The sequence below is a fragment of the Mchenga conophoros genome, linkage group LG15 (assembly GCF_057382185.1).
Source record: "Mchenga conophoros isolate Kocher_MC1m ecotype Shallow Benthic linkage group LG15, M_conophoros_male_GT1.1, whole genome shotgun sequence".
Taxonomy (NCBI): domain Eukaryota; kingdom Metazoa; phylum Chordata; class Actinopteri; order Cichliformes; family Cichlidae; genus Mchenga; species Mchenga conophoros.
The window spans coordinates 4,131,133-4,153,556 of record NC_140540.1 but is presented as its reverse complement, the minus strand read 5'-3'; the positions used below and the strand labels follow the sequence as shown (position 1 = coordinate 4,153,556).

Below are 22,424 nucleotides of genomic sequence, written 5' to 3'. Positions count from 1 at the left end.
AATCCTGCTCTGCATTTTACTTGATGGCTTTTTTGAAGGCAAAAATGAGTGGGACTCCTCCCTTATCTCAGAGTTACATGAGTTCTACTTCTGCAGTAATTGTTATCTGTACTCAACCTCGAGGAGACATGTTTTTGAAACAGAGTTCTGACAAAATCTGTCCTACTGCAGCACAGCTGTTTGATAACAACGCCAATAAGCCACTTAAGCATGGCTTTGCCTGCATTCAATCCAGTAGGTGCCATTAATCTACAAATCTAGACATGCCTTCAGGGGCTTTTCCTATGTGCATCTAACACACAGTGCGAGCAAATTTTATACAGCTTGAAAGCAAGAAGCTTGATAAGTGCTTAATGTGTTTATCAAATAGTTCAAGTTAACGGAAAGTCAAAGGCCAAGTACTTGATCGGTTTATTTCCTTTGCCCGTCTACATTTCTAAATAGAAGGTGCAATAGCAATTCTGGTTTGTGAGTCGTCTTTTCACCTTCTGTTTCCTCTTTCATCCTCTCCTATGATCTAACCCCTTTGACTCTACAGCTGAGGATTGTTAATAAATACTCCCAGTGGAACAACTGTATATTTTTTGCCTTAGAGGTTGCCTTCATCTAAGGAGATAGCAGTATTTCAAGGCTCACTGGAGCTATTGTAGCACGAATTAAATGGCGAAAATGAGAACCGATAGCACCTGTTTGTACAAAGTTATTGTAACTTCAGCGTTAGAAAATGCAGTTCTGTAGAGCAGTCTGAAGTTTTTTTATCTGAGTAGGTCTTAAATGCAGTCTTGTGATAAAAGATGTTTTTTTTCTGACACAACATTCATTCCATCTGTTGGTTATGACACGTAAGCGCCTTTGCACAAAAAAGCACATAAAAGCCATCTTTGGTGAACTCACGAGGAGAAATGGAGGAAGGGTCTGTGCATTGCAGAAGAGGTGAGCTGACTCTTTGGGGATGCAGCAGGCTGGACTTCATAAATGGAAGCAGAGCCTTCCTCATTGTCATCGTCGCTATACAGGTCCTCTTCTAGCAGATGATTGTCACCGCCTAGCACTGTGAGGAACATTGATCATGTACACATGTGGCTACTCACTTTTCCTGGCTTTACTCAGTGTACTGATGGCAAACGGGTACATAAAAAATTGTTTCTGAAAAGTTTAATCCTGAAAGTAGCACTGCTGCTGATGTTAATGAAGCAAATTCAACAAGAAAATTAAATTTAAAGAAAAAAAAAAAAGCAAATCTGCTTATTAGGTAGAGATATTTAGGCCATTTGACATCATGCACAGCTATGGGATTTTCATGTCATTAATGGCTTTTAGAAGTATGATTCCTGCAAGCAATCTCCAACTGGTCGAGTATTGCATCGAGCCTAATCTGCTGTAAACAGTCTTCAGTTGACTGGAGTGGGAGTTGAGTTATTGAAGCGCTCACAGGATGACTAGTTATCCAATCTCTGTGCCATCACTTCTGCATACACAGGGGAGATGTTTCACTACAGATTCTATGTTCACTGTGTGAGGGCGATACAAAGCACTTTGGTAATAAGGTTGGGGAACGAGATAGAGATAATCAAATACTACAAAGTACCAACAGGAAAAACAAACTAACAAGAGAGACAGGTGGCAAGAGAGATAAGAGCAAGAGTGACAGTGGAAAAACAGCAGCAAGAAAAGGAAAACACATGATAGAATTGAAACCACAGGTGCCTGGGTTCCAGACGCCTACCGTGTGTGTTGTCCCTGTCAGTACACTGAGCATGGGGGAAGACTCGGAGCAGAGCTTTCAGCACCAAGGAGAAAGAAGTGGCCAGCAGGGGCCTGAGGGTTGGGGACAAGGCTCGGCCTGGGGGAGCCAAAGCCCTCTGGGAGGCTGGGACAATTGTCCTCATTGCTTTGCTGAAGTCGCCAGGCCCCAGGACGATAGAGGCGACGTCCAGCTTCAGTTTGACGCTGCTGCCATAGATCTGGGGATAGCGGCGGCGCAACGCCATCAAGGCTGCCTCTGTGCAAAGTGCTTTGATGTCAGCACCGCAGTAGCCTGTAAGAAAGAGAACAACAAAGCTTAGTGAATCATTTGTTTTCCTAATTAGGGTTTTACGCTGGCTCTTTTGGCACAGCCACCGTGAGCTGCTGCCACTTCATGGTGAAAATTTTTCAATTGTCTTTTATTGTTCTACCCGAACACCTGGAGCTTTAAAGTAAAGCTACACACTGCAGTCACTTTCAAAATTGGCATAATGTTTTATACTTAAACATCACTCTTACCGACACATTTTTCTGCAAGTTCATCTAAAAATGGCTCAGACAATTTGGGATTCCAGTCCCGTGTGTGGATCTCCAAAATGTGCTTTCTGGCCTGAAGAGAGAGTAGTGAATAGGGAAAAAAAACCCAGATAAATAAAACACAAGGAGCAAAAACATGAGGTAAGAAACCCAGAAAAACACACCATAAATACACCTATTAAATGTAAGCACCCTTCACCCTATCTAGAACTGACAACATAATGAGAAAGATCAAAACAGAGCCAAGTGAGTGAATGAGTTCAGCTGAAACGTTTGCCAAAGCTACACCCTACAATTCACTGCAACATCTCCACAGGAGTCCGCTTTGATGATCGGGCAATGAGAGCAAAGTGGTTTTTATCGTGAATAAAATGCGAGAGTTTTCATCATGTTTCATCATATCTACCTTTCTATTCAACTGGCATCATTGAGATGGATTTCATGAAGCTGTCTAGCTTGGGCAACACCGGAACATAGCAGAACTAAAACATGTAAAAAGACTCGCTTTTGCATAAGAGAGAGTGTTTTTTCCCCCATCCTCTAATCATTCAGAGCTTACTACCGGTGAGAAGCCACCACTGGCTTGCAGATTAGCCTTTGATTACCAGTGATCCTACTGTGTGGACAAACGATGCAAGGCGACCCATTAGACAGACTCGATGGGGAGGAGTCACCTGCACTGTTCTGGTCATCTGATTCACTGTCACTTTTACTCACACGCAACATTGTTTTATGCTTCCCGCCCTCTAAGAGCTAAATAAATCAATTACGTATGGAAAAAAAAATTTAACTTCTGAGACTGAATTTTAATTTTCTAGAAAGCTAATGAGCATCTGCTTTGCCACATGCTTAACTCAAAACATCAAACACTGAGGATGAAGAGAAAAAAAAACAGGAGATTTTTAATAGCCAGCGGGCTGTGGGTACCAATTTTGTCACAGGACTTATGAGTAAGAGACTAATTATGTTTGCATTATTTTCGATCTCCAGCTGGGTGTCATTGAAACAACTGTGCGCACACTTCCACTGTATACAGTATTGATGTTTCTCACCTTCTTATCGGGCAGGCTGAACAGAAACTCCCGGTCAAAGCGTCCAGGCCTCCTGAGTGCCGGGTCGATAGAGTCAAGTCTGTTTGTAGCACCAATGACCACTATCTCCCCTCGACTGTCCAAGCCGTCCATCAAGGCCAGCAAAGTTGATACAATAGAACTGTACAGAGAAAAGGAGGCAATTACAAAAGCTGCCAGACAGTTATAGAACAACAAATTCAATTTTGTACATGCATGGCTCTAAAACATTATACGCAAACCTTCATGCAAGAGCCAAATACTGTTTGAATCAATACTGATACGGGTCATGAGTTGGTACAACCTAAATTAACAAGGCTTTATTTTTGCAAATGGTACAAAGATTTGGTCCATTAAACAGCCATACTGAATAAAATAGTGTGGTGCAAAGAGCAACTGTGCTTGTGCTCTGTTGACTAAAGCGTGGCAGCATGGATGAAAAAAGAGAGCATACACACTCTTCACTGGTTTAAATGGCACTCTTCACAGTTACAAATATTTAATTTTCTAGCAGGCAATTGTTTAGCAAGGCTCAACTTCAAACTGTGTTTACGTGAAAGGGCTCTTAACCCACGCACAGTTCAGATTCAGTGGTTTATGGGGGCAGGGATAGCATGGGGGCAGGGATAGCATGGGGGCAGGGATAGCATGGGGGCAGGGATAGCTCAGTAGGTAAAGTGGTCGCCCCATGATCGGAAGGTCGGCGGTTCGAATCCACTTAACGGCTACCCTGAGGTACCCCTGAGCAAGGTACCGTCCCTACACACTGCTCCCCGGGCGCCTGCTTAGTGGGCTGCCCACTGCTTCACTGAGTGAATGGGTCAAATGCAGAGAAAAACAAGTAATTTCCCCATGGGGATCAATAAAGTATCCATTATTATTATTATTATTATTATTTAAATCAGAAATGAAGGTCTCCTGATTTCCACTACTACTGTGACCAAGGCTCAAATGAAACTCAAATTCAAGCAGGAAAATAGATATCCAGTAAATTTAATTTACAATTGGAGCTACAATGCCAGCAGTTTTAGCAAAACTGCGCCACCTATTGGTAGTTAAAAAGACAGCAGTTTGGAACTGCACATGCAGAGACATGCCACTGCTGCTAATGTGCAGCAGTGTTGTATAGGTTAGGCATTTTACATTTACATGAAGCAGCTGTGCATCTTTGAAAATGACATTGGCCTTACCTGTGTATCTGGTCTTGCTTGCTGGAGCGAACAGGAGCCAAACCATCAATCTCATCAAAAAAAATTATGGATGGCCTCATAAGGTAAGCCTGGTCAAAAGCACACACAGGACCAAAGTCAAGCTTACTTAACTCAATATATGATTACACTCCTTAGCTTTACCTGTGTTTAAGTACAAAGAACTAGAAGAACTGAAAACATGCCATCAGAATCAAAAAAATGTCTTCCACCTCATCAGAGTGCTGTTGCAGTGGTTTACCTGGTCAAAGAGCAGGCGTAGCTGCCGTTCTGATTCACCAACCCACTTGCTGAGGCAGTCGGCTCCTTTCCTCATGAAGAAGGAAACCTTCCTGTCACCATGACTGCACTCATTGGCAAGAGCTCGCGCAACCAGGGTCTTTCCTGTGCCTGGTGGGCCATAGAACAAACACCCTCTAAAAAAAAGAACAGGGGGAGAATAGGACCTTAGTTTATGTGATAATTACAGCTCACCACTTTTTAGATTCATCTCTAAAATGACTACATAAAGGAAATTCTCACCCTGTGGTTGATCAATATTTGATGTTAATAGTACTTCAAGCTGTAAATTGTTGGGATAACTCAATTTTATGCTCCCTTAACCAACTTCAAATAGTGCTTACACTTCTTTTATTGTGCACAAAAGGCATAAATATAATGTCATCATTAAAGTAACGATCCCATTTTTTTCCCTAGAAAACACAGCATAAATTGGAACTGAATAACCTTATATTCTTGCAGTACGTTCTCACCTGGGAGGCTGAATCTTGAACTTCTCAAAGATCTCAGGATACAGCAGAGGGAATACCACCATTTCCTTTAGTGACTGTATGTGATTACTAAGACCACCCACGTTGTCAAATCTTACCTAGGGAGAAGACACACACAACCACAGACATATTTTAAGTCAGTTTATCCAATGTCGGAAGCAAGCGCTGTACCTCTCTTCCTGACTTTAAGCCACCTTTCTTCTAGTGGGCTCTTTCTTGCAAACAAAAGATTTGAAAATCACATGGTGGAGTTTCTGTGCTCAGAGATCGAGCTGAACAAATGAAGGATATCCCCCCTCCCTGACATCATACAGACCCAAGAGTAGAAAAAGAAAATTGTATGGGATATTTATAGACCTTTTCCACTAGTATTTACTCGGATCAACTGGGAATGGCTCGACTCGGTTTTTCGGGTTTTCCATTAGGTGATAGTACCCAGTACCAGGTATTTTAGTACCTACTCAGCCGCGTTTCCAAGCATTCTGAGGCAATCCAAAAATGAGACGTCAACAGCCTGCATTCTACTGATTGGTTAGTCAGTGGCATCACTCGATGAGTCATGAGAGCATCTCCTTCACAAAAATCTAAAGCCCCATTATTTAGGGAAATGCCTAAAGGAAAACAACACCGTGGTACCCAAGTCTGACGAAAACCCACACCGAGCAGCGGGTATACCATCATCTCAACGCCCTCCATTCGCATTACATACAAATGACGTCAGAGGACTTTCGGGACACGGCTGTAACGACCGCACACACATTTTGTGATGTTTAATTGTAATGGAAAACCACCGAAAAGAGTCGAGTCCCGTTTAGTCCAGTAGATGCTAGTGGAAAAGGGCTATTAGAGCAGCCTGAAGTACATTCTAAGTGTGTCCATATACTGAACTCTTTAATGGAAATTTTGGCTATGTTTAATATGGCAATCCACCACTTTAAATAAGGAAAAGCATAACAGGTCACATTTTAACTCAGAAAATTTCTTTTTTATGTATTAATAATTGACCGTTCCAAAACTAAACAGTGGGTCGTTTAGTTTTGTCTAATAATTTTGATGAACCCAAGTATTCAGGCTAAACTGTGTTCTATTATTGTTTTGGAACTTGGGAGTATTTTCACTCACTGAAGGGTCAAGGTTCATTGGATCCACATCAGCCAAGCTTGCACCCACTTTAACTCGATCACGCAGCACCCCACTAGCCAGGTCTTCAGCAGTCAGATTCATGGGCAAGCACCTGTTGCAACAAATTCAAGTGAAATAAGTGAGTACAACCGAGTAGTTAAAAACACTGAGGGAAGAAGAAAGAAGGCAGCAGCCAGCACCTGTTCCTGGCCCGAGTCATGCTCTTGCTTTTTCTGCGCTCAAAGCGTTCTTCATCAGAAGATGAGGTGGTGTCACTGCTGTGAATGGCGTGTTTCTTCACTCTGGAGAGGCGTGACAAATCAAGAGTCAGAATTGTATCACTCCGCACTGACATTCCTTTTTTCCCTCATGAGCACATTACTCGTACTAGTGAAAAGCTACTTGTGAAAAAGACAGTAATATGTTGAGCACCAGATTTGGGCTTTTCACAGTTTGCCCACCTTATATGGCTTCTCCTCGCTGGGGATCTGTGGGTGTCAAAAAGTGAGGGGTTGCTCTGTTTTCTGTTCACTGGCTCTGAAAAAAGGGAAACAAAAAATGATTAGTGGTTACACTCTGGTATAATTTCCATTTACTGTGATTTTTGTTCTGTTTAAATTACATTTGAAACCAATTTAGAAGCGTGAAGAATAATTCAGAAAATGCATATATTTACCAATAGGCGGTGCTTCATATCTCTGCACTGTCTTACGCTGCCGCAGATTGTACGGCCTGTCATTTTCCTCCCCTGCCTCCTCTGCTTCATCTCCTTCATCATCGTCATCATCATCCTCTGCATCTTCCTCCTCTTCCTCACCATGAGATTCTGAAAGCCATAAGTATCATCTTTAAATTTGAGAATACTGAGTTTTTTAAATATTATATAGTACACTAAGCAATCAAAATTTTTTATGATTAATTTGTTTTAAGACGAGGTACTTCATAACGACTTCATGATCTCTTGCTTTCTTCACTGATTCGTAAGCAGAACATTAATAGGGAACTGACCTTCAGTTCCTTCCTCCTCTTCCTCCTCCTGCTCTGTTTTGCCCATGACTTTGTGATGCGCAGGTATGTTGAAAGTACTCCTGCGCATGGATTTCCTGCGTTTCACCCGTGAATACATGTCCATGTTTTCCTAAAAGAGAAGAGCCTTAATGCCAACACTTGCATTCACCTTGCATCATCAGGCAGTGGTACTTTTCAAACCCTGGTTTGTGTGGCGCTCCACTGCTTCGCTCACCTCCTCAGTTTCTCCGGTCCACATGCGAAGTCGCTCCACCTCACGATTCTGCCTGATGCTACTGATGTTGTCCATCTCCTGAAGAACAGCCTCTGCGGTGCTGCACACACGTAAACCAACACAGAATGAGAAACAAGATAACAACTTTGTCTACAGTGTTCTCTTTTCAGAGTACAGAATCTCAAAAATGTTTTTCTCTCTACTCATGTTTCATCTTAAATCTTGAACCAATAAACACTGTGACAACTTACAACACACAGCATACAAATACTATTTAATAAGGAATATTTTTTTAGGATCCACTTTCATATGTTCCAAAAATGAATGTGTCTTTCAAATGAACCGGTTAACCACATTTCCAGCTCATTCTCTGTTCAAAGCACTGTTGCAAAGAAACATGTCAATAGTATGACTGCCTGAAGCTACCTGTTGACCAGCTGGTCAAACAGCAGGCTCTGATTGAGGTGTTCAAATTGGCTCTTCTTCACCCGACAGCTCCTCTTCAGCTCCACATGGCCATTCATATGAGAGTGATCTCCCCCTCCGCTCTCCTCATTCCGGTGACTCATATGGGCTGCAGCACAGATAGAAGATTCAATTAAAATTGGTATTTTTTAATCATATGCTCCCCAGATGATTGTTATTTAAACAGGGATAAACTGGGGGAAAATACTTTACCGTGCCCATTTTGCATGATGCGAGACGACAGTCTGTAAAACAGAACAACAAAGAAAATAATTCTGACAGCTGCACAAAAGATGGCAATCACACATATTACTGCTTAGGAGCTTAGGATGGAGTGTTTCTGATCACAATGCACAACAAGGCTACAAGATTAAACCAAAAATCATTATCACAATTATTTTAGTTGATAACTGTGACCTGGATTTTTTTGAACATTTGAATTTCCATGAAGAAGAAAAAAACAAAACAAAAAACAGGTAGAGCTAGTGGGTGACACGGGTAAAGAGTGCAGCTACCAGTCTGCCTCTAATGGGGAGCCTCAAGGTGCAGTGAACTTGTGTGCCTTGTGAGACCTGCAAGTTAGCCCTGGGCCAGGTGGCCAAAGGAAAGACCCTCAAATACGAGGCCAACTTCTAATAATCCATCCCCAAGTTCACCCATGGAAACCTTATAAGTTTTTCTTCCTCTTAACAGGTCTATGCATGCTCTCTTTTGGTCATCTCAGCTAGAGCTGAACTAAACAGCAAGTGAGTCTGAGCTTTTATGGAAGGGTAAAAAAAATGTATGCTTGACAATAGCAGGAAAAAAGTATTAAAGAAAAATAAAAATATATATACAAAGAAATAACTCTTAAAAACAAAGAAAACTGCATTTTAAAAAATTAGGCAAACGTAATGCAAAAAGAAGTAACTGTTTTATCCAGATAATCTTGTCTTCATAACTGTTAAAAGCGAAGATCATAACTGATCAAAATTTCAAATTTGGTTAATCACACAGCACTAAAACATGACATGTAACAATGCAACTCTGGTTTCACAGCCAGAGCCACAAAATATCTATCTTGACCAACTCTGTCTTAATTAAATTTACGTGTGTAAAAAAAACTAGGCCAAGAGCTGACCTTGTGCAGTAGGTAGGAATGCCCCAGCTGACCCTCTGGCCCTTAGTCTGAGGGGACGGGGAGGTATCACTGGAGCTTGGCTCAGAAGCAGTCTGCCGCCGTGTGCGCTTGGAAGGCGGTGCAAACCGTGGACTGCTGGGACTGCTCGCATCACTGCTGGGCTCCTTCTGTTGGACAAACACACACATAACACCAGAACTTAGGGGAGTGAAGGCAAAACTGTGACACACAATCAGAAAAAACAAGGAAAGGAAAAAAGAGGATAACAAATACAGAGAGAATGTTTCACAAATATCTGCATACAAGGTCTCTTTGAATATTAAGTAAAAATATATTTCATGGGGCGGGAAAAAAAAATAAAAAAATCGAGGACACAAGAGAACAAGATCGGAGAGCGTCAAATCCAGAATAGAGGACTGTCATGAAACAAGACGCCCTGAACCCACTTCCTCAATGTACCCTGTGAATCTCAGCACAGCACCAACCAGACATATGCCCTTGATGCTCATGCCCTTCACAGCCTAACTTCCCCGCTGATATGTGAGCATATCTCACTGTTGTCATAGGCAACTGTCTGCAGTGCTGACAGAGGGGTTTGTCTGACTGGGTGGATAGATGGATGCAGACAGACTGTAAAATGCAGGATGTACCAGGAGTGAAGAAACGCACGGAGGCTGCCCAAGAGGTCCACCGTGAAATCATTTCCACATGTGAATCACTCTGCAAACACTGTCACAGCAGGACAGTCGGTTCTGACAAGTTCTGACAAGGTCAACAAGTAGCTAACAGAGTAAAATGGCTGGTTGCATGGAGTACAACACTACACTGACTTCTTGTGATATGGCAATGTAAATAAAAGGTGGGAAAGTTACAACTCTGTTACAAAGAGTGCAGTTCTACACTCACACAGTGCAATATCGGGTGCTATCGATTGGTCTGGACTGGAGCTACGTATTTCATGAATCATGACCCACAATTCTGCGACGTACCACCACTCGTCCAACAAACCATTAAAACTCAGGAATGCGCTAACAGCAACCAACAGATATTTCCCATTGATTAAATGATTTCTTTGTCTGTGTTAAGTGCCTTAATAATCGTAAATATTACGGAAATACAGACCTTCCTGTCTTGCATAATCACAATGTTTACATTTTGAAACAAAGCCTGTCAGGCAGCTTGTAGGTCGGGCGATCGGGAGTAAAATTTAAAGCTCATTTATCAAATCATTCTTTCGAAGAACACATGGGAATATTTAACTCTACGAGTGTGTTTTAAACGGACAGTCTAAAAACCAACTTGCCCATGGGTCTTTGGGTCATTTATAACTCAAAGTTCACCAGGTTCAGACTTGCTAAATACGGACCCGAGCCAGCCAACTGTTGTGAACCTGGGACTCCCTTCCCCCCACTGTAAGCTAGCTGCTAGGCTAACTATAACCTACAATGCTAGCTTAACTATCGCTTTCTCCCTTCATATGTGAGATAATAAGTAAGCTGACACTTCGAGGATAGCGACACATAGTAGTGCCAACAGCCTTGAGTCAAAACCCCAACTGTCTTTATTGGGTGGGCTAATTAATGGTGAAAACAGTGGAACAAGTCAGCCGGTTAAAATTGCCAAAAACAAAGGGAACTCAAGTTGAAGCTATAGCCAGTTCATATCGCTAGCTTGTAATCTAACAGCTGTACAATCTGTTCAGTGCGAAGGATACGCAAACGACTAGCCGCAATCATGTCTTACACTGTGTATCTGCGTGACTGTGTTGGTGTCAGTGTCGATACTGCTCGTATTTTGCTGTGAATAATACATTATGTGGAGCACCTTGAGGCCAAGGCTAGCAACCAGCTAGCCAAACTAGCCAGCCAGCTAGCTCGCCGGTAAAGAAAAGAAACCGGCTTACATGTTCCTCAGAGTTTCGCTCGTTTCTCGACGACGACCTAGTCCTCGACGAGATGAATGGACCGCTCCTAGTCCGTGAGCTTTTCCTTGTGTTCACCATGTTTTTTTTCTTTTGTCTGCCCCTTACTGAATCTCTCTAACCGGCTCTAAACACTGCCTCAGTGAGAGCAGGATCGAGTTCGAGGCGCCATCTCTCTCTCTCTCTCTCTCTCTGTGTCTACCTCCCTATCTCCCCGCCTCTCTCTCCCTCTCTCTCTGTGTGTGGTGGTTCTAAGTCTGTTTGGCAGGTGCATTCATTTCTACTGACTGGATTACCACCAAAAGACCTACTATCTTTGTTATTACATGGATACTTGATATCACAAAGGCAGTAATTCTTAATGCAGATATGTTACTATGGGTAAGTACTTGTATTGTACACTGGGGACAGTCAGTTAATCAGCTAAGTACTATTAAAGCACGATAAGTCACCAAATGAATAACAAAAGGTGGTACAATTGACGCCAGCAAGAAAACAGATGGAAGTGGGCAGCCTGGATGCCCAGTATGTGCAGCAATTCACTCTTTGTCTTCATCAAATACATACATATATATATATATATATATATATATATATATATATATATATATATATATATATATATATATTAAAACATCAACAAATGTAAAAGGTCTGTGAATGATAAAAATATTTAGATTTGCCCTGTAAAGCAGCAATCAGAATCTTTAAAACTCAAATAATCACACAAGCTATTATTACTACAACATAAAAAACTGTTTTTGTTTGCAAGACAGGGCTGAATTGTACTGACTATCAAATTTTGAATTCTTTGTGACCTCCAAGTATGTAGTAGAAGAGGCTGAATTAATAATAATCTCTTCTCACTTTGATGCTTTTAGCCTTGCTTCTTTCACTGCACTCCCTATCATTTTATCCCCACAAGTAAAAATGACTGTTTGTGTGATTTCTGTTCTATTTCTGGCTCGAGTCAAGATGCAACTGTGCTAGCCATCTGTTTTGGGTTTTTTTCTTCTTTTTTTCCTCTTTTTTGGTTCAAGCAATAGTTTCTAAAAATCAATGTCAAAATGTTGTTGTTTCTTTCTTAAGAACCTTGTGCCATAAAATATTCCCATTTGATATCTCAAATAAATATTTTTTATACAAATGTAAGAAAATTTAAACCTTTCACATGGAAACAGGAATCTGTTTTCATTATCATTGTACCCTGTTCTGAGCATAAGTGGGCAATGCACTCCAGACAGGCTGTCGATTTCAAATGAAGTGAACTAGACGATTCATTCACATGTCCAGTTCATTATCTCGCCATCGAAATATCGGTTAGATGATTGAAAAATGAAATTTCTTTACCTGTGCTTATATGTTCTCATAGAGTTTAATAGAAGGTATGGGAATGCAGAAAAGGTCAAGGGTCACTGAAATCATTCTCCACTGATACGCCATCAAAGATCAGGCATGGATTTCATGTTAACCAAACATATTTTCCTGGATATGATTTAAGTCCACACCTAAACTAAATTCTGTTACCATCAAGAGCTTCCTTTCATTTTTAAACATTTTTTTTAATCTCTCATTAGCGTAATTTCAGAAATACAGCCTGTTTTTCACACCATACATCACCATCTTCGCTGTGTAGCTGCTTAATAATTGATGTAACATATGTCAAGTTTAAATTACTACTTTTATTAGAAGTAGTGAAAATACTATAATAATACATTTGCTAACAATGATAATTGATTCAAAGATAATGAAAATAAGTTTAAGGGTGTGTTTTATACTGAACATGCCACCTTGGATGCTATATTATTTCTCAAGCACAATGTCTATAATTATGTCAAAAAAGTATAAACGTATGCCAAATTCATAAATACGAGGCACATTTAATAAGTAAGCAAATGAATGGGGAAAAATAAAAAGATCTTTTATAAAATTATATTTGATGTGTTGAATTGTATTTGACTATTAAATGACCATGCTGTAGTATTGTTTCTATTGGCTACAATGTGCAACATAATGACATCATAATATATCATGCATTATTCAAGTTTTGCGTCACAATAACAAATAGGCAACAATTTAAATGTTATTGTTGTACAGTGAAAGTGGTGCCATGCACGTGAAAGGTAATTTAAGTGCATAACTGCTACAAATGGGTCATTAAAACCTGTTGAGAGGTGGTTGTTAGGGAACATAATATGTGATATAGATGAGAACCTTGAGGGGTCCAAAGCTGTACCCCTACAGGAAGCAATTCACAGCGATTTGGCAGTGATTTACATTCAGGCATTTGAAACAACTACAAGTAAAATAACCAGTGATGTTGTATAGAGGGCTGGATCCAAGACAAATTTTTCCAAACTTCCAAATGAGCGACTGAAACTACTGAGTGCAGGATGTCACTGATCAACGTAGTAAATATATCGTAATAAATGTATTGGAGTTTCAGTGAGGCAGTCAGAGCCTAGAATGTCCATAAGCAATCACCTGTCAGCTTCAAAGACAGGTTGCTACATTTCACTGTGTGTTATACTTGTATAACTATGCATGTGACAAATAAAGAACCTTGAACCTTGAACCAAAGCAATGTGATCACATCCAGTGTGGAAGATGTACCTGTGTGCCAGGTTTGGTTGCTCTGTTCCTCAGTTAAAACAACCAAAAAGAGATTTTGTGCGTTTCAGTAAGATAGCTTTTTTAAAATTGTTATTTGTTTTTTTACTGATTTATTTACCTGTTCATTTATAATTTTGGTAGTTTTGGTCCTCAGGGCGTATGAGAAGCTTCTGCAAGAAAATGTACCAGAAAACTATATTAAATTATTTTTGTCTGTGTTTGTTTCCCTGCGTGTTTATTAGTGAGTCATTAATTATTTGTTTTGTATTTTGGCAGTTTAAGCCTTCCATAGAGTTGAGCCATATGAGACATCTTACCTCTAAATAGAAACAAACGCACACAAGTTTGGATCCAGTGGGCTTTCCATGCCATCTAATACTGTATCGTGAGTTTCAGCTGGGAGAGAAGACCTGCTGAGTTCAGCACAGAAGAGTGTACAACCGCGACATCGCGAGTGGATTTACGGCACTGTTACGTCACATGTATTGCTCAGCAGAAGCGCCGCTACCCTGAAACTTATGGCTACAGATGTGTAGCCCTGGATTAACCGATTAAAACACGGACTGGTAATTCACTATTCGACCTTACCCTTTATGCGCGCATGCTAATGGGCATCTGTTGTGTTTATGCTGACATATAATCCTCGTTTTTACGACCGGCTCCTGCGTGTGTGTTTTGCTCTTTGCGGGTCCATCGCTTTCTGCCGCCCACTTGCATAAATAACGATAAAGCTACAGGCTGCTTGGCTGTCTGGCTATCTATCGATCACGTAGTGCTTTATCAAAATGATCCGTTTTAGGTCATTTTTAAGCGGTGTAGCACAGTTTTACTCCACACGTGTACATAATACGCCGCTAAAACAATAAAAGGTTACCCTCCAAAATATTGAACATCAACCACGCTAGTGTGTGTGTGTGTGTGTGTGTGCTCGCTTGTTCCTTAGATGGGAAACATAGGAAGACATGAAAGAAACTGACACTGTGGAGAGTGAAAAAGATGAACAATGGTAAGTCATTCTCTTTGTTAAATCCACTTCTAGGCAAATGAAGTCCTGTAACTGAATTGATGCCGTGGATGTGAAATAATCTGAAAATAACTGGGTTGGACATAATAATAATAATAACATATTCTGGGGTGTGTGAACTTGCTTTGCATGGTCTTGCACATTAACGCTTGTGACTGTAGACTGACATTCAATCAGCATGATGAGTGAATACCTGCACTTTCTTCTCATAAAGGGTGGTCAGTGAGGACAATGAAGAGGAAGCTCCAATGAGTCGTAGTTTTTCTGTGGAAGACCTCCTCGATGAGGTGGAGAAGATCTGTTACGATGCCTCAGGGACTTCAAAGGTCAGAGACAAATTCACACTTGAGAGCCAGATCTCTGCAAATGTCCAGCCTACATTTCTGAGCTTATAGACTAGTAATAACACAACATTTAAGTAAAGTATACACAGTACTATGCAAGAGTCTTAAGCCACACCTCATTGCTTTACATTTATGCTTCCAAGGAGCCAGACTCACTTGTCATTTTTTAAAATTGGTTTTCATCAGTATTGGCTGCTTTTTCACTCATTTTCAGTCCGGTCCTTGTATCTGACTATTTTCACAGGATTGTTATTTTTGTTTGCTAAGCCACTTAATGCATTTAAGTAGAAAAAGGCATCAAACTTAAGGAGTGAAACTAGTGTTATGTCTATAAATAATTGACAGCTTAGCAAAGAATCAATTTTTGCATCATTAAGGCAAAAACACTTAATTTGTTCACATTTCTTTAGTTGAAACTATGAAAAATGCCAAAGATAACACCACAAGAGAAGTATAAATAGTATTTTTGCACCAGCAAAGTAATTCCTCTAGGACTATTAGCCCAAAATGTTAAAGTTTTGAGGAAACTGGATAAGTACAGAATAAAAAAAATCTGGAAGTAATGTCCTTGAGAAAAACCCAGCAAAAGACCTAACACAGGACCCGGGAGATGTCTCTATCCTTCAGCTGACCTATGTACTGTTCATTGAAGCCTCATCAGAAATGGTCACAGTGTCTCAGGTTGTCAAGAAGCTATTGTTAAGGAAGGGAAACGGGGAGAGAAATGGAGGAGTCAGGAAAGAGGTAGAACAGTGAGTGTCTACAGCCATGCAGGACGCACTTGCCTGCAGAGAAATCACTGAACTGTTACCTGTAGTTTTTCTGGCACGTGCCCAGACGAACCTCACAAAGCCTTTGTAATAGGGACCCGGCAGGCTAAACATTTGTTTAATTGCATTGAAAATTGCATGCTCACGTTCGCCTCCAATGGCCTGCGGTGCGTGAGTGAAAGTGGCGTAAGACTCTCCAAATGAGAACTCTCGCCGAGCTCTGTCAGGCAAATCTCAGTTGAAAGCACAAGCACCAGGCTTCAGTGATCACAGGATATTTTGTTTACCCGTTCGTTGCCAGGATAAACAGTCCGCAGTAAAAGTCCGACCTCCCGAGGTTAACAGCTGTGTGGCGACTTTATCTCTGAATCCTGTCAGGCCTATTTGATTGGGGTTTTTTTTGCTTTGGTTCCAGGTGGAGATGGTGGTGAGGCTGTGGAAGGACGGCTTCACTGTGAATGACGAGGACTTTCGCAGCTACTCCATTCCAGAGAATCAAGAGTTCCTGGATGCCATCAAAAGGGGGTGAGTCGACTGGCTGAAACAGGATAACCTTCCTGTTTTAACGATGTCTTCAGTTAGATTTTTGCTGCCTTACCACAAAGGAGGGCCATCAAATCCTAGGCTTTAATCATGGTTTTTAATTACTCTTGGTGGCTTAACGACCTCAAATAGTGTTCTCTCACTGATGAGAAGGGAGTGTTCAGACTAATAGTGCAATTCTTATTGTTCCTCAGGCAGTGAAAAGTTATTGGCAAGACGGTGTCATTTTTCTTATCATCTTAATATCTTTTTGAGTAATCTGTAACATAAATTTAACACATTTCTCCTAATAAGAGCAAAGTCATACAGAAATTAAATATAAAACATGTTTATTTATATTTTGTGCTCATTGCGGAGCAGATGTGCTATCAGTGTTAGGGAGAAATGTACAGTAAGGTGCAAAAGTTGTTTAACATTTCGCATCCAAGGAGAAAGATTTTCTTGTCATTTTTAAAGTGTTCTTGAACAATAGTTCTCCAGGCTTTTCTTCATTCATTAGCTCTTTTTCCACTCATCTTCAGTCCAGTACCTGACCATGTAACACTCCCCACTGAACATGTCTGCTCCTATTAAAACTTTCCCAGCCAAGTACTCCAGTCCCTACTGTGACACGTGACTTTTCTCTGAAACACCTCATTTGTTCCTATTTATAGTTGAATACGTGACAAATCTCAATAATAACACCAACAAGATGATTTCCAAATATCTGTTAGCCTAAAGCTTGGCATATCTTTGCATGGTGTGCGGTCTGACCTTAAAAATATTCAGGAAACTGGACAAGGGGAGGACAAAAAAAGAAGTGGCAGACGTTATACTAATTTCTGATTTTTTTCTACCAAAAACACACTTATACTAAAACAATCAGGACAGCTAAAAACACCAATTCAGCTGAATTTATCTGTAAAATGTCCATCACAGCTGTTATGGTGCAAAAAGCAGAGTGCACGGTGGACAGGTTCCCCATGTCTCACATGCATAAACCAAAAACATAACATTATTGCTGAGTGGGCACTAAGCAACATTTTACAACTGCTTTAACAAGTGTGTAGTAGCTGCCGCTGCTTGATGAATGCATTGACTGGGCATGGCTCCACAGCAGGCACGGGCATGACCCAAAGTTGTTTGTGGTGTCAGAAGTTAAGTCAATATCAAAATGCCAAAAAAAAAAAAGTTTTAATGAATTAGAGGTGGTCCACTTCTCCTCGACACCAGCCAAGTGTTTAATGAACGTCAGTTCAAATAGCATTGACCCGTTCAGTTGAGACGTTAATACTTTATTGATTTCAATCAGAGCCTGCAGCGTTAGATCGCTTTGAATAAATGCCAAATGAAGTTGTTTTTTATTTTCTCTCTTTCTTTGTCTTTAGTTTAAATATGTTTAAATACCATATCTACGTCCATTATCAAACCTACTTGCCAGAGTTTAGTGATGATAACCAATCATGCTTCTTGGTATACCTGCTTGATTGCCGTTTTCTCAATTTCCTGAGTAGCCACCTCAATCCAAAAGACAGCTCTCAATCAATCAACGGGAGCTCTTTTCATCATGGGCTAATGACAAAATGTCAAAGGGCTAGATCAGGAATATTAAGTAGGCAATTGTCTGATTACTTTTGAACCCATTCACTTTGGGAACACTGATGCAGACCTACTTAAATTATATGTGCTGCACACATACAAGAAGGAGGGACAGACTAAGCCTGAATGTAAGTCACATGTAACATCTCTCCTTGGTTCGATTCACTGGTTTTGATCACTCCCCCATGATGAAATTAGCAGGGAAGATATTCTCCCTGCTGACCAAAGCCCGACACTTGAAGCTAGATAAAGCTTATTAGTGCAGCTCATTTGTCATATTGATTGATCTGAGTGGACTCCAATCCGGATCTTTAATCTATCCCAGGGAGCTTCCGGCAGAGTGGGAGAGCAGAGCAGAAGAGGAGGAGCTGGAGATTAGCGTGGAAGATCTGACAGAGGAAAATTACGTTCCCAAGAAGAAGGCTTTTCATCCCTTCAGCGGTCGAGGATACAGACTTGGCAGGTGAGAGATTGTCGCTGTGAATGTCCTATTGTTTTTGTATTTTGTGCAGTGTGATCTCAAGATTTAAAGGCTACCGTGCACCACTAGGTGTCCCTCTAAATCCAAATATCAAAAACCCCACAACCAAATCTGGCACAGCAGACGAGTCTGCTTGTCAAGCTGAGCACCAAAACATTTTTGCACCATCACTGACACAAAGAGTCTGCAAACATTTTGCATGAGATTTTTTTTTCCTGGCGTCGGTGTGCATGGTAAACCCGGCGTGCGCACTCCTAAACTGGTGGTTAATCTGCTATTTATCTTCTGTCCATTCCCAGTGTGGCACCCAGAGTAGTAGCCAGGTCACCATCTGTGCACGAGGACGGAGAATCTCCTCCTATTCCCATGGTAACACTAGACCACGCCCTTCCCGTCACCTCCCTGCAGATCTGGTTGGCCGACGGCAGGAGACTGGTGCAGAGGTTTAACCTATCGCATCGGTACGTATCGCCAATACGCCACATCTCGATCTTCGGTTTGATCAAAGGACAAAAATAGGAGAAAGAATCAGCAAATTAAAGACCGACTAACTGCGCTGTGTAAGAGGAATCTTGACACTTTTCTGCTCCTGCTGCGCTGCGTGTAAATCCCATAATCTCAAACAGGAAAAAGAAGTGGTTGAAGGGATGAAAAAAGATTTTTGTTTGCTCTAACTTGGGAGGTGGTGAAGTAGGTGGGGGTTAGGATTACGTAATGCTCTGTTCTAGGCTGCTGGAGTTAAAGGCTGGAGGCATGCTGCGTGTTACGTCCCCCTGCCCCACAGTGCATGGGGCAGCAGAAAACATAATCTGAGATGTAGCAACAGCGTGGATCTATAAAATCCCCTGAGAGGGATTGCGTAAGTCTGGTGCAGCTTTTATATAACAGGGTTAGTAAGCAAAGGATGGATGGAGAGGACTGAACCCTTCCAGCCTGCAGCGTGAGGAGCAGGCCTTACATAGGATTGCTTCATATACACTGGGGCCTCATTATTAATAATATATGATGGTACTAGTATAGTGCTTCATACAGAAGTCACGTGTCACAGTAGGGACTGGAGTACTTGGCTGGGAAAGTTTTAATAGGAGCAGACATGTTCATTTCTGTATTTACGATGGCAGTTTGTTTGTTTCGTTTATTTAAATCTCCAGTCTTGATGTTTAATTTATTTATATTTTTTCTCCTCCAGGATCGCTGATGTTCATGATTTCGTGTCACGCTGCCAGAGGAGCTGCCCACCTTTCGTCCTGACGACGTCTCTTCCTTTCCGAGAGCTCACCAACAAAGAATTAAGTCTGGAAGAAGCGGATTTGACCAACGCTGTCATTGTACAGAGAGCCCTGAACACACAGGCTCCATTTGGACACTCCTGACCAACACGAGCCCATAATTCACACACAGCACGCTGCTTTTCCCCCTCACTGACTCATTGTGTCCCCCTGATAGCAATCTCAAGGTCCACAGCACTCGCATTTGACAGCTGCTGTCTCCTTCTACTGTCCCCGTGTGGGATTAGCTCAAACTTTATTAACGATATAATCGCTTAGTTGCAAAAGGTGCTGTCCTTCCTCTGGAGGACAGCAGTTACCTGTCGTCAGACCTTCTTAAATCTGCTGAAAAACTATATAGGCTGTCGCCCATGCAGATGGTCCTCCAAGGGATCTCCATCTGTTTAATCTGCCACGTGTGAAACCTCCATCCGCCCCATCACACATGCAAAATCCCACCACCATCACCACCAAGCAAGTCTTCCCAAATTGTGATTTACCACCTTTTCTGCACAGTCAGCAGTATATATACATATATATATATATATATATATATATATATATATAAGGGGCTGAGGTTTTAAGTTTACAAACATGTGATTTTTTTGTTTGCACAGTACTGTGATACAAAAGAAGTATTTATGTTTGCCTTGCTGTTTAATCTCTATCTCGCCTTGTGTAGTGTTATGATTTTTCTTTCGGTCAAATGCATTGTTTTATTTGACCAAATCATTGGACGACATATCACATGTCAAGGTATGACAAAATAAAATTTTAAAAAATCCTTAAAATTTTGCATTTTTTTGTTTGAACATTTAATAAATTGATCAAATTGAATTGGTGTTGTTTTAATATCATTTGTTTAGCTGTGCTTTCACTACTGATGACAGATACGCGATTATGGCTGGACTCTTAAGCACCAATGCTGCACCTTACTCCACATCTGTGCTGGCATTTACAGTCCTAATAGGGGGTTTAGATTAGGGAGGGAGGGAGGGCTCACTGATGAGGAATGATGACATCACAGCGGTGCTTAAGACACTTAAGCGTACATCTGATGCTGATTCACGGAAAAACTGCCAGCAAACACAAACATCGTATTCCGACGGTTCTTTCTTGAGTATTGAACCTTGTGTTTCTTTGTACGTGACGTGTTTGGTTTTACGTGTGTGTCTGTGTGTGTGTGCTGTAGCCAAGCTCTCAGCACTGGCCTCATGATGAAGCCCAACACCATTATCCATCTTCAATATTTAAAGGCGGGTGAGGAGGGGGTGGGGGGAGTTGAGGAAGAGGAGCTCACATCCTCTGGATGGTCAAGGTCACACGAAGAAATCCGGCAGCAGAAATGTCTCTAAGCTGATCTGACTGTATGTTTAGGATTTTATACCTGAAGCTGCAGGCTGGGTGCATCGCTTGGTTGTGGGCTAGAGAGTTAAAACAGACCATATTTCCTTTGTGCTGCATATTTAATAAGGCAAAGCATGCAGGGAATTACTTTCCCTTCAACTCCCCACATTTCCTCTCAGAATTACCTTCTTTACTCGAGCAGCGGCAGACCTTTTCATTTCGTACATTCCTCTTCACGCATTATCGGAAACATACCCATTCTAATGCAGGTCATAAGCCCGAATTTGCTGCCGCGGTGCCTGTGCCCTTGTCGGTAATGTGGTTTTCATAGAGGGGGTTTGCATGCTTGGAATTTATGGAGAGGTCTTGGTTCAGGTAGCTGAGGTCTACATGACATGTTTGTTGTCATGCTTGAAGGAGAGGAGGATCGCTGAGAGTAAGCATCTGGGACCAAAACAGCTGCTTATGCTTAGTTGGAAAACTAAAGAGTGAAATCAAAGAGTGAAAAGGGCCTTTCCAGAGTTTGTCTAATTCCCCAAACCATACAAAAAGGCCTCCTTTCTTTTTCGGGGTCCATCTTAAAGTGAATATATTATGCACAATTCCAGCTCCATATTTTTTATCCTTGGACTCTACTACAGTTATTTTACATGATTCGCAGTTCTTTTTACCTTCTACTGTGCCTCAGTGCAGTCTCTCAGCTAGCTCACTGTCTAAAAGAAACAGGTTTAACACAAACTGTGGTTAAAGTCAACCACAAACTTGAATTCAGTTTACTCTGTCGTGCAGTTTCCTGCTCAACTTGTATGACTAATTGTGGGAAAGAAACTACAGTGAAAGCCAGGATTGCAGACAGGTAGTGTGAAGTTGAAAGAAATCAAACTCTTAAAAGGCAGCGAAGGTGAAAAGACGCTGTTAAAAATATTTTTGCACTATGCAGCTGGTGACATTTTTTATTATATTCATGTTATTTTACATTCTGGGTGAACAAGGTTGACTAACGCTTGATACAAACAGCAAATAATTATCATAAATACTTCTGTTTTTGGGATATTTCTCTTGTCTCTGGGATAAGGAAGGTCAAATCTAAGGCATTCCCAACAGAGGAGTAAAATTGTTGTTTGACCATTGTAACAAAGGATTATTATCAGCTAGTTATTTATAATAAGTTCATCAACCACATGTTTAAAACAAGACAATATTGGTAAATAGCCTGTGTATGAAGGTTCATGAGGTCGCTGCTGATGGTAAAAG

The 22,424-nt window shown here is 41.1% G+C and overlaps 2 protein-coding genes across 5 annotated transcripts in view; one reads left to right on the top strand and one right to left on the bottom strand.

Moving 5' to 3' along the window:
* atad2b (ATPase family AAA domain containing 2B) overlaps window positions 1–11,418 on the bottom strand; it is a 66,456-nt gene extending 55,038 nt beyond the window's left edge. For both annotated transcript variants that reach the window (XM_085246772.1, XM_085246773.1), the window contains exons 1-17: window positions 11,185–11,418; window positions 9,282–9,448; window positions 8,375–8,406; window positions 8,123–8,270; window positions 7,697–7,796; window positions 7,462–7,591; window positions 7,130–7,279; window positions 6,915–6,990; window positions 6,654–6,755; window positions 6,454–6,565; window positions 5,314–5,429; window positions 4,803–4,977; window positions 4,544–4,632; window positions 3,336–3,495; window positions 2,266–2,356; window positions 1,727–2,038; window positions 895–1,051 (exon numbers count right to left, since the gene is read on the bottom strand). In XM_085246772.1, the coding sequence (XP_085102898.1) occupies window positions 895–1,051; window positions 1,727–2,038; window positions 2,266–2,356; window positions 3,336–3,495; window positions 4,544–4,632; window positions 4,803–4,977; window positions 5,314–5,429; window positions 6,454–6,565; window positions 6,654–6,755; window positions 6,915–6,990; window positions 7,130–7,279; window positions 7,462–7,591; window positions 7,697–7,796; window positions 8,123–8,270; window positions 8,375–8,406; window positions 9,282–9,448; window positions 11,185–11,283 (2,216 nt within the window). In that variant the 5' untranslated portion in view covers window positions 11,284–11,418. The remainder of the gene's footprint in view (window positions 1–894; window positions 1,052–1,726; window positions 2,039–2,265; window positions 2,357–3,335; window positions 3,496–4,543; window positions 4,633–4,802; window positions 4,978–5,313; window positions 5,430–6,453; window positions 6,566–6,653; window positions 6,756–6,914; window positions 6,991–7,129; window positions 7,280–7,461; window positions 7,592–7,696; window positions 7,797–8,122; window positions 8,271–8,374; window positions 8,407–9,281; window positions 9,449–11,184) is intronic.
* A 2,815-nt stretch (window positions 11,419–14,233) lies between these two features.
* Window positions 14,234–20,660, top strand: ubxn2a (UBX domain protein 2A). 3 transcript variants are annotated; one of them, XM_085247578.1, is made up of 7 exons: window positions 14,234–14,381; window positions 14,759–14,821; window positions 15,054–15,165; window positions 16,369–16,478; window positions 18,400–18,537; window positions 18,855–19,016; window positions 19,745–20,660. In XM_085247578.1, the coding sequence occupies exons 2-7, from the start codon at window positions 14,778–14,780 to the stop codon at window positions 19,926–19,928; spliced, it is 750 nt and encodes a 249-aa protein (XP_085103704.1). In that variant the 5' UTR covers window positions 14,234–14,381; window positions 14,759–14,777; the 3' UTR covers window positions 19,929–20,660. The 3 variants fall into 3 exon arrangements, with proteins under 3 accessions (XP_085103704.1, XP_085103707.1, XP_085103705.1); XM_085247581.1 differs by lacking the exon at window positions 14,759–14,821 and having other exon boundaries at window positions 14,266–14,381; XM_085247579.1 differs by having other exon boundaries at window positions 14,268–14,821.
* The last annotated feature ends 1,764 nt before the right edge of the window (window positions 20,661–22,424 follow it).

Bases quoted from the DNA above. Each gene is read 5' to 3' on its own strand.
- ubxn2a (XM_085247578.1), top strand. From the start codon at position 14,778: ATGAAAGAAACTGACACTGTGGAGAGTGAAAAAGATGAACAATG. The intron at 14,822-15,053 runs GTAAGTCATTCT...CTTCTCATAAAG, and splicing joins AGTGAAAAAGATGAACAATG to GGTGGTCAGTGAGGACAATG. The intron at 16,479-18,399 runs GTGAGTCGACTG...AATCTATCCCAG, and splicing joins CTGGATGCCATCAAAAGGGG to GGAGCTTCCGGCAGAGTGGG.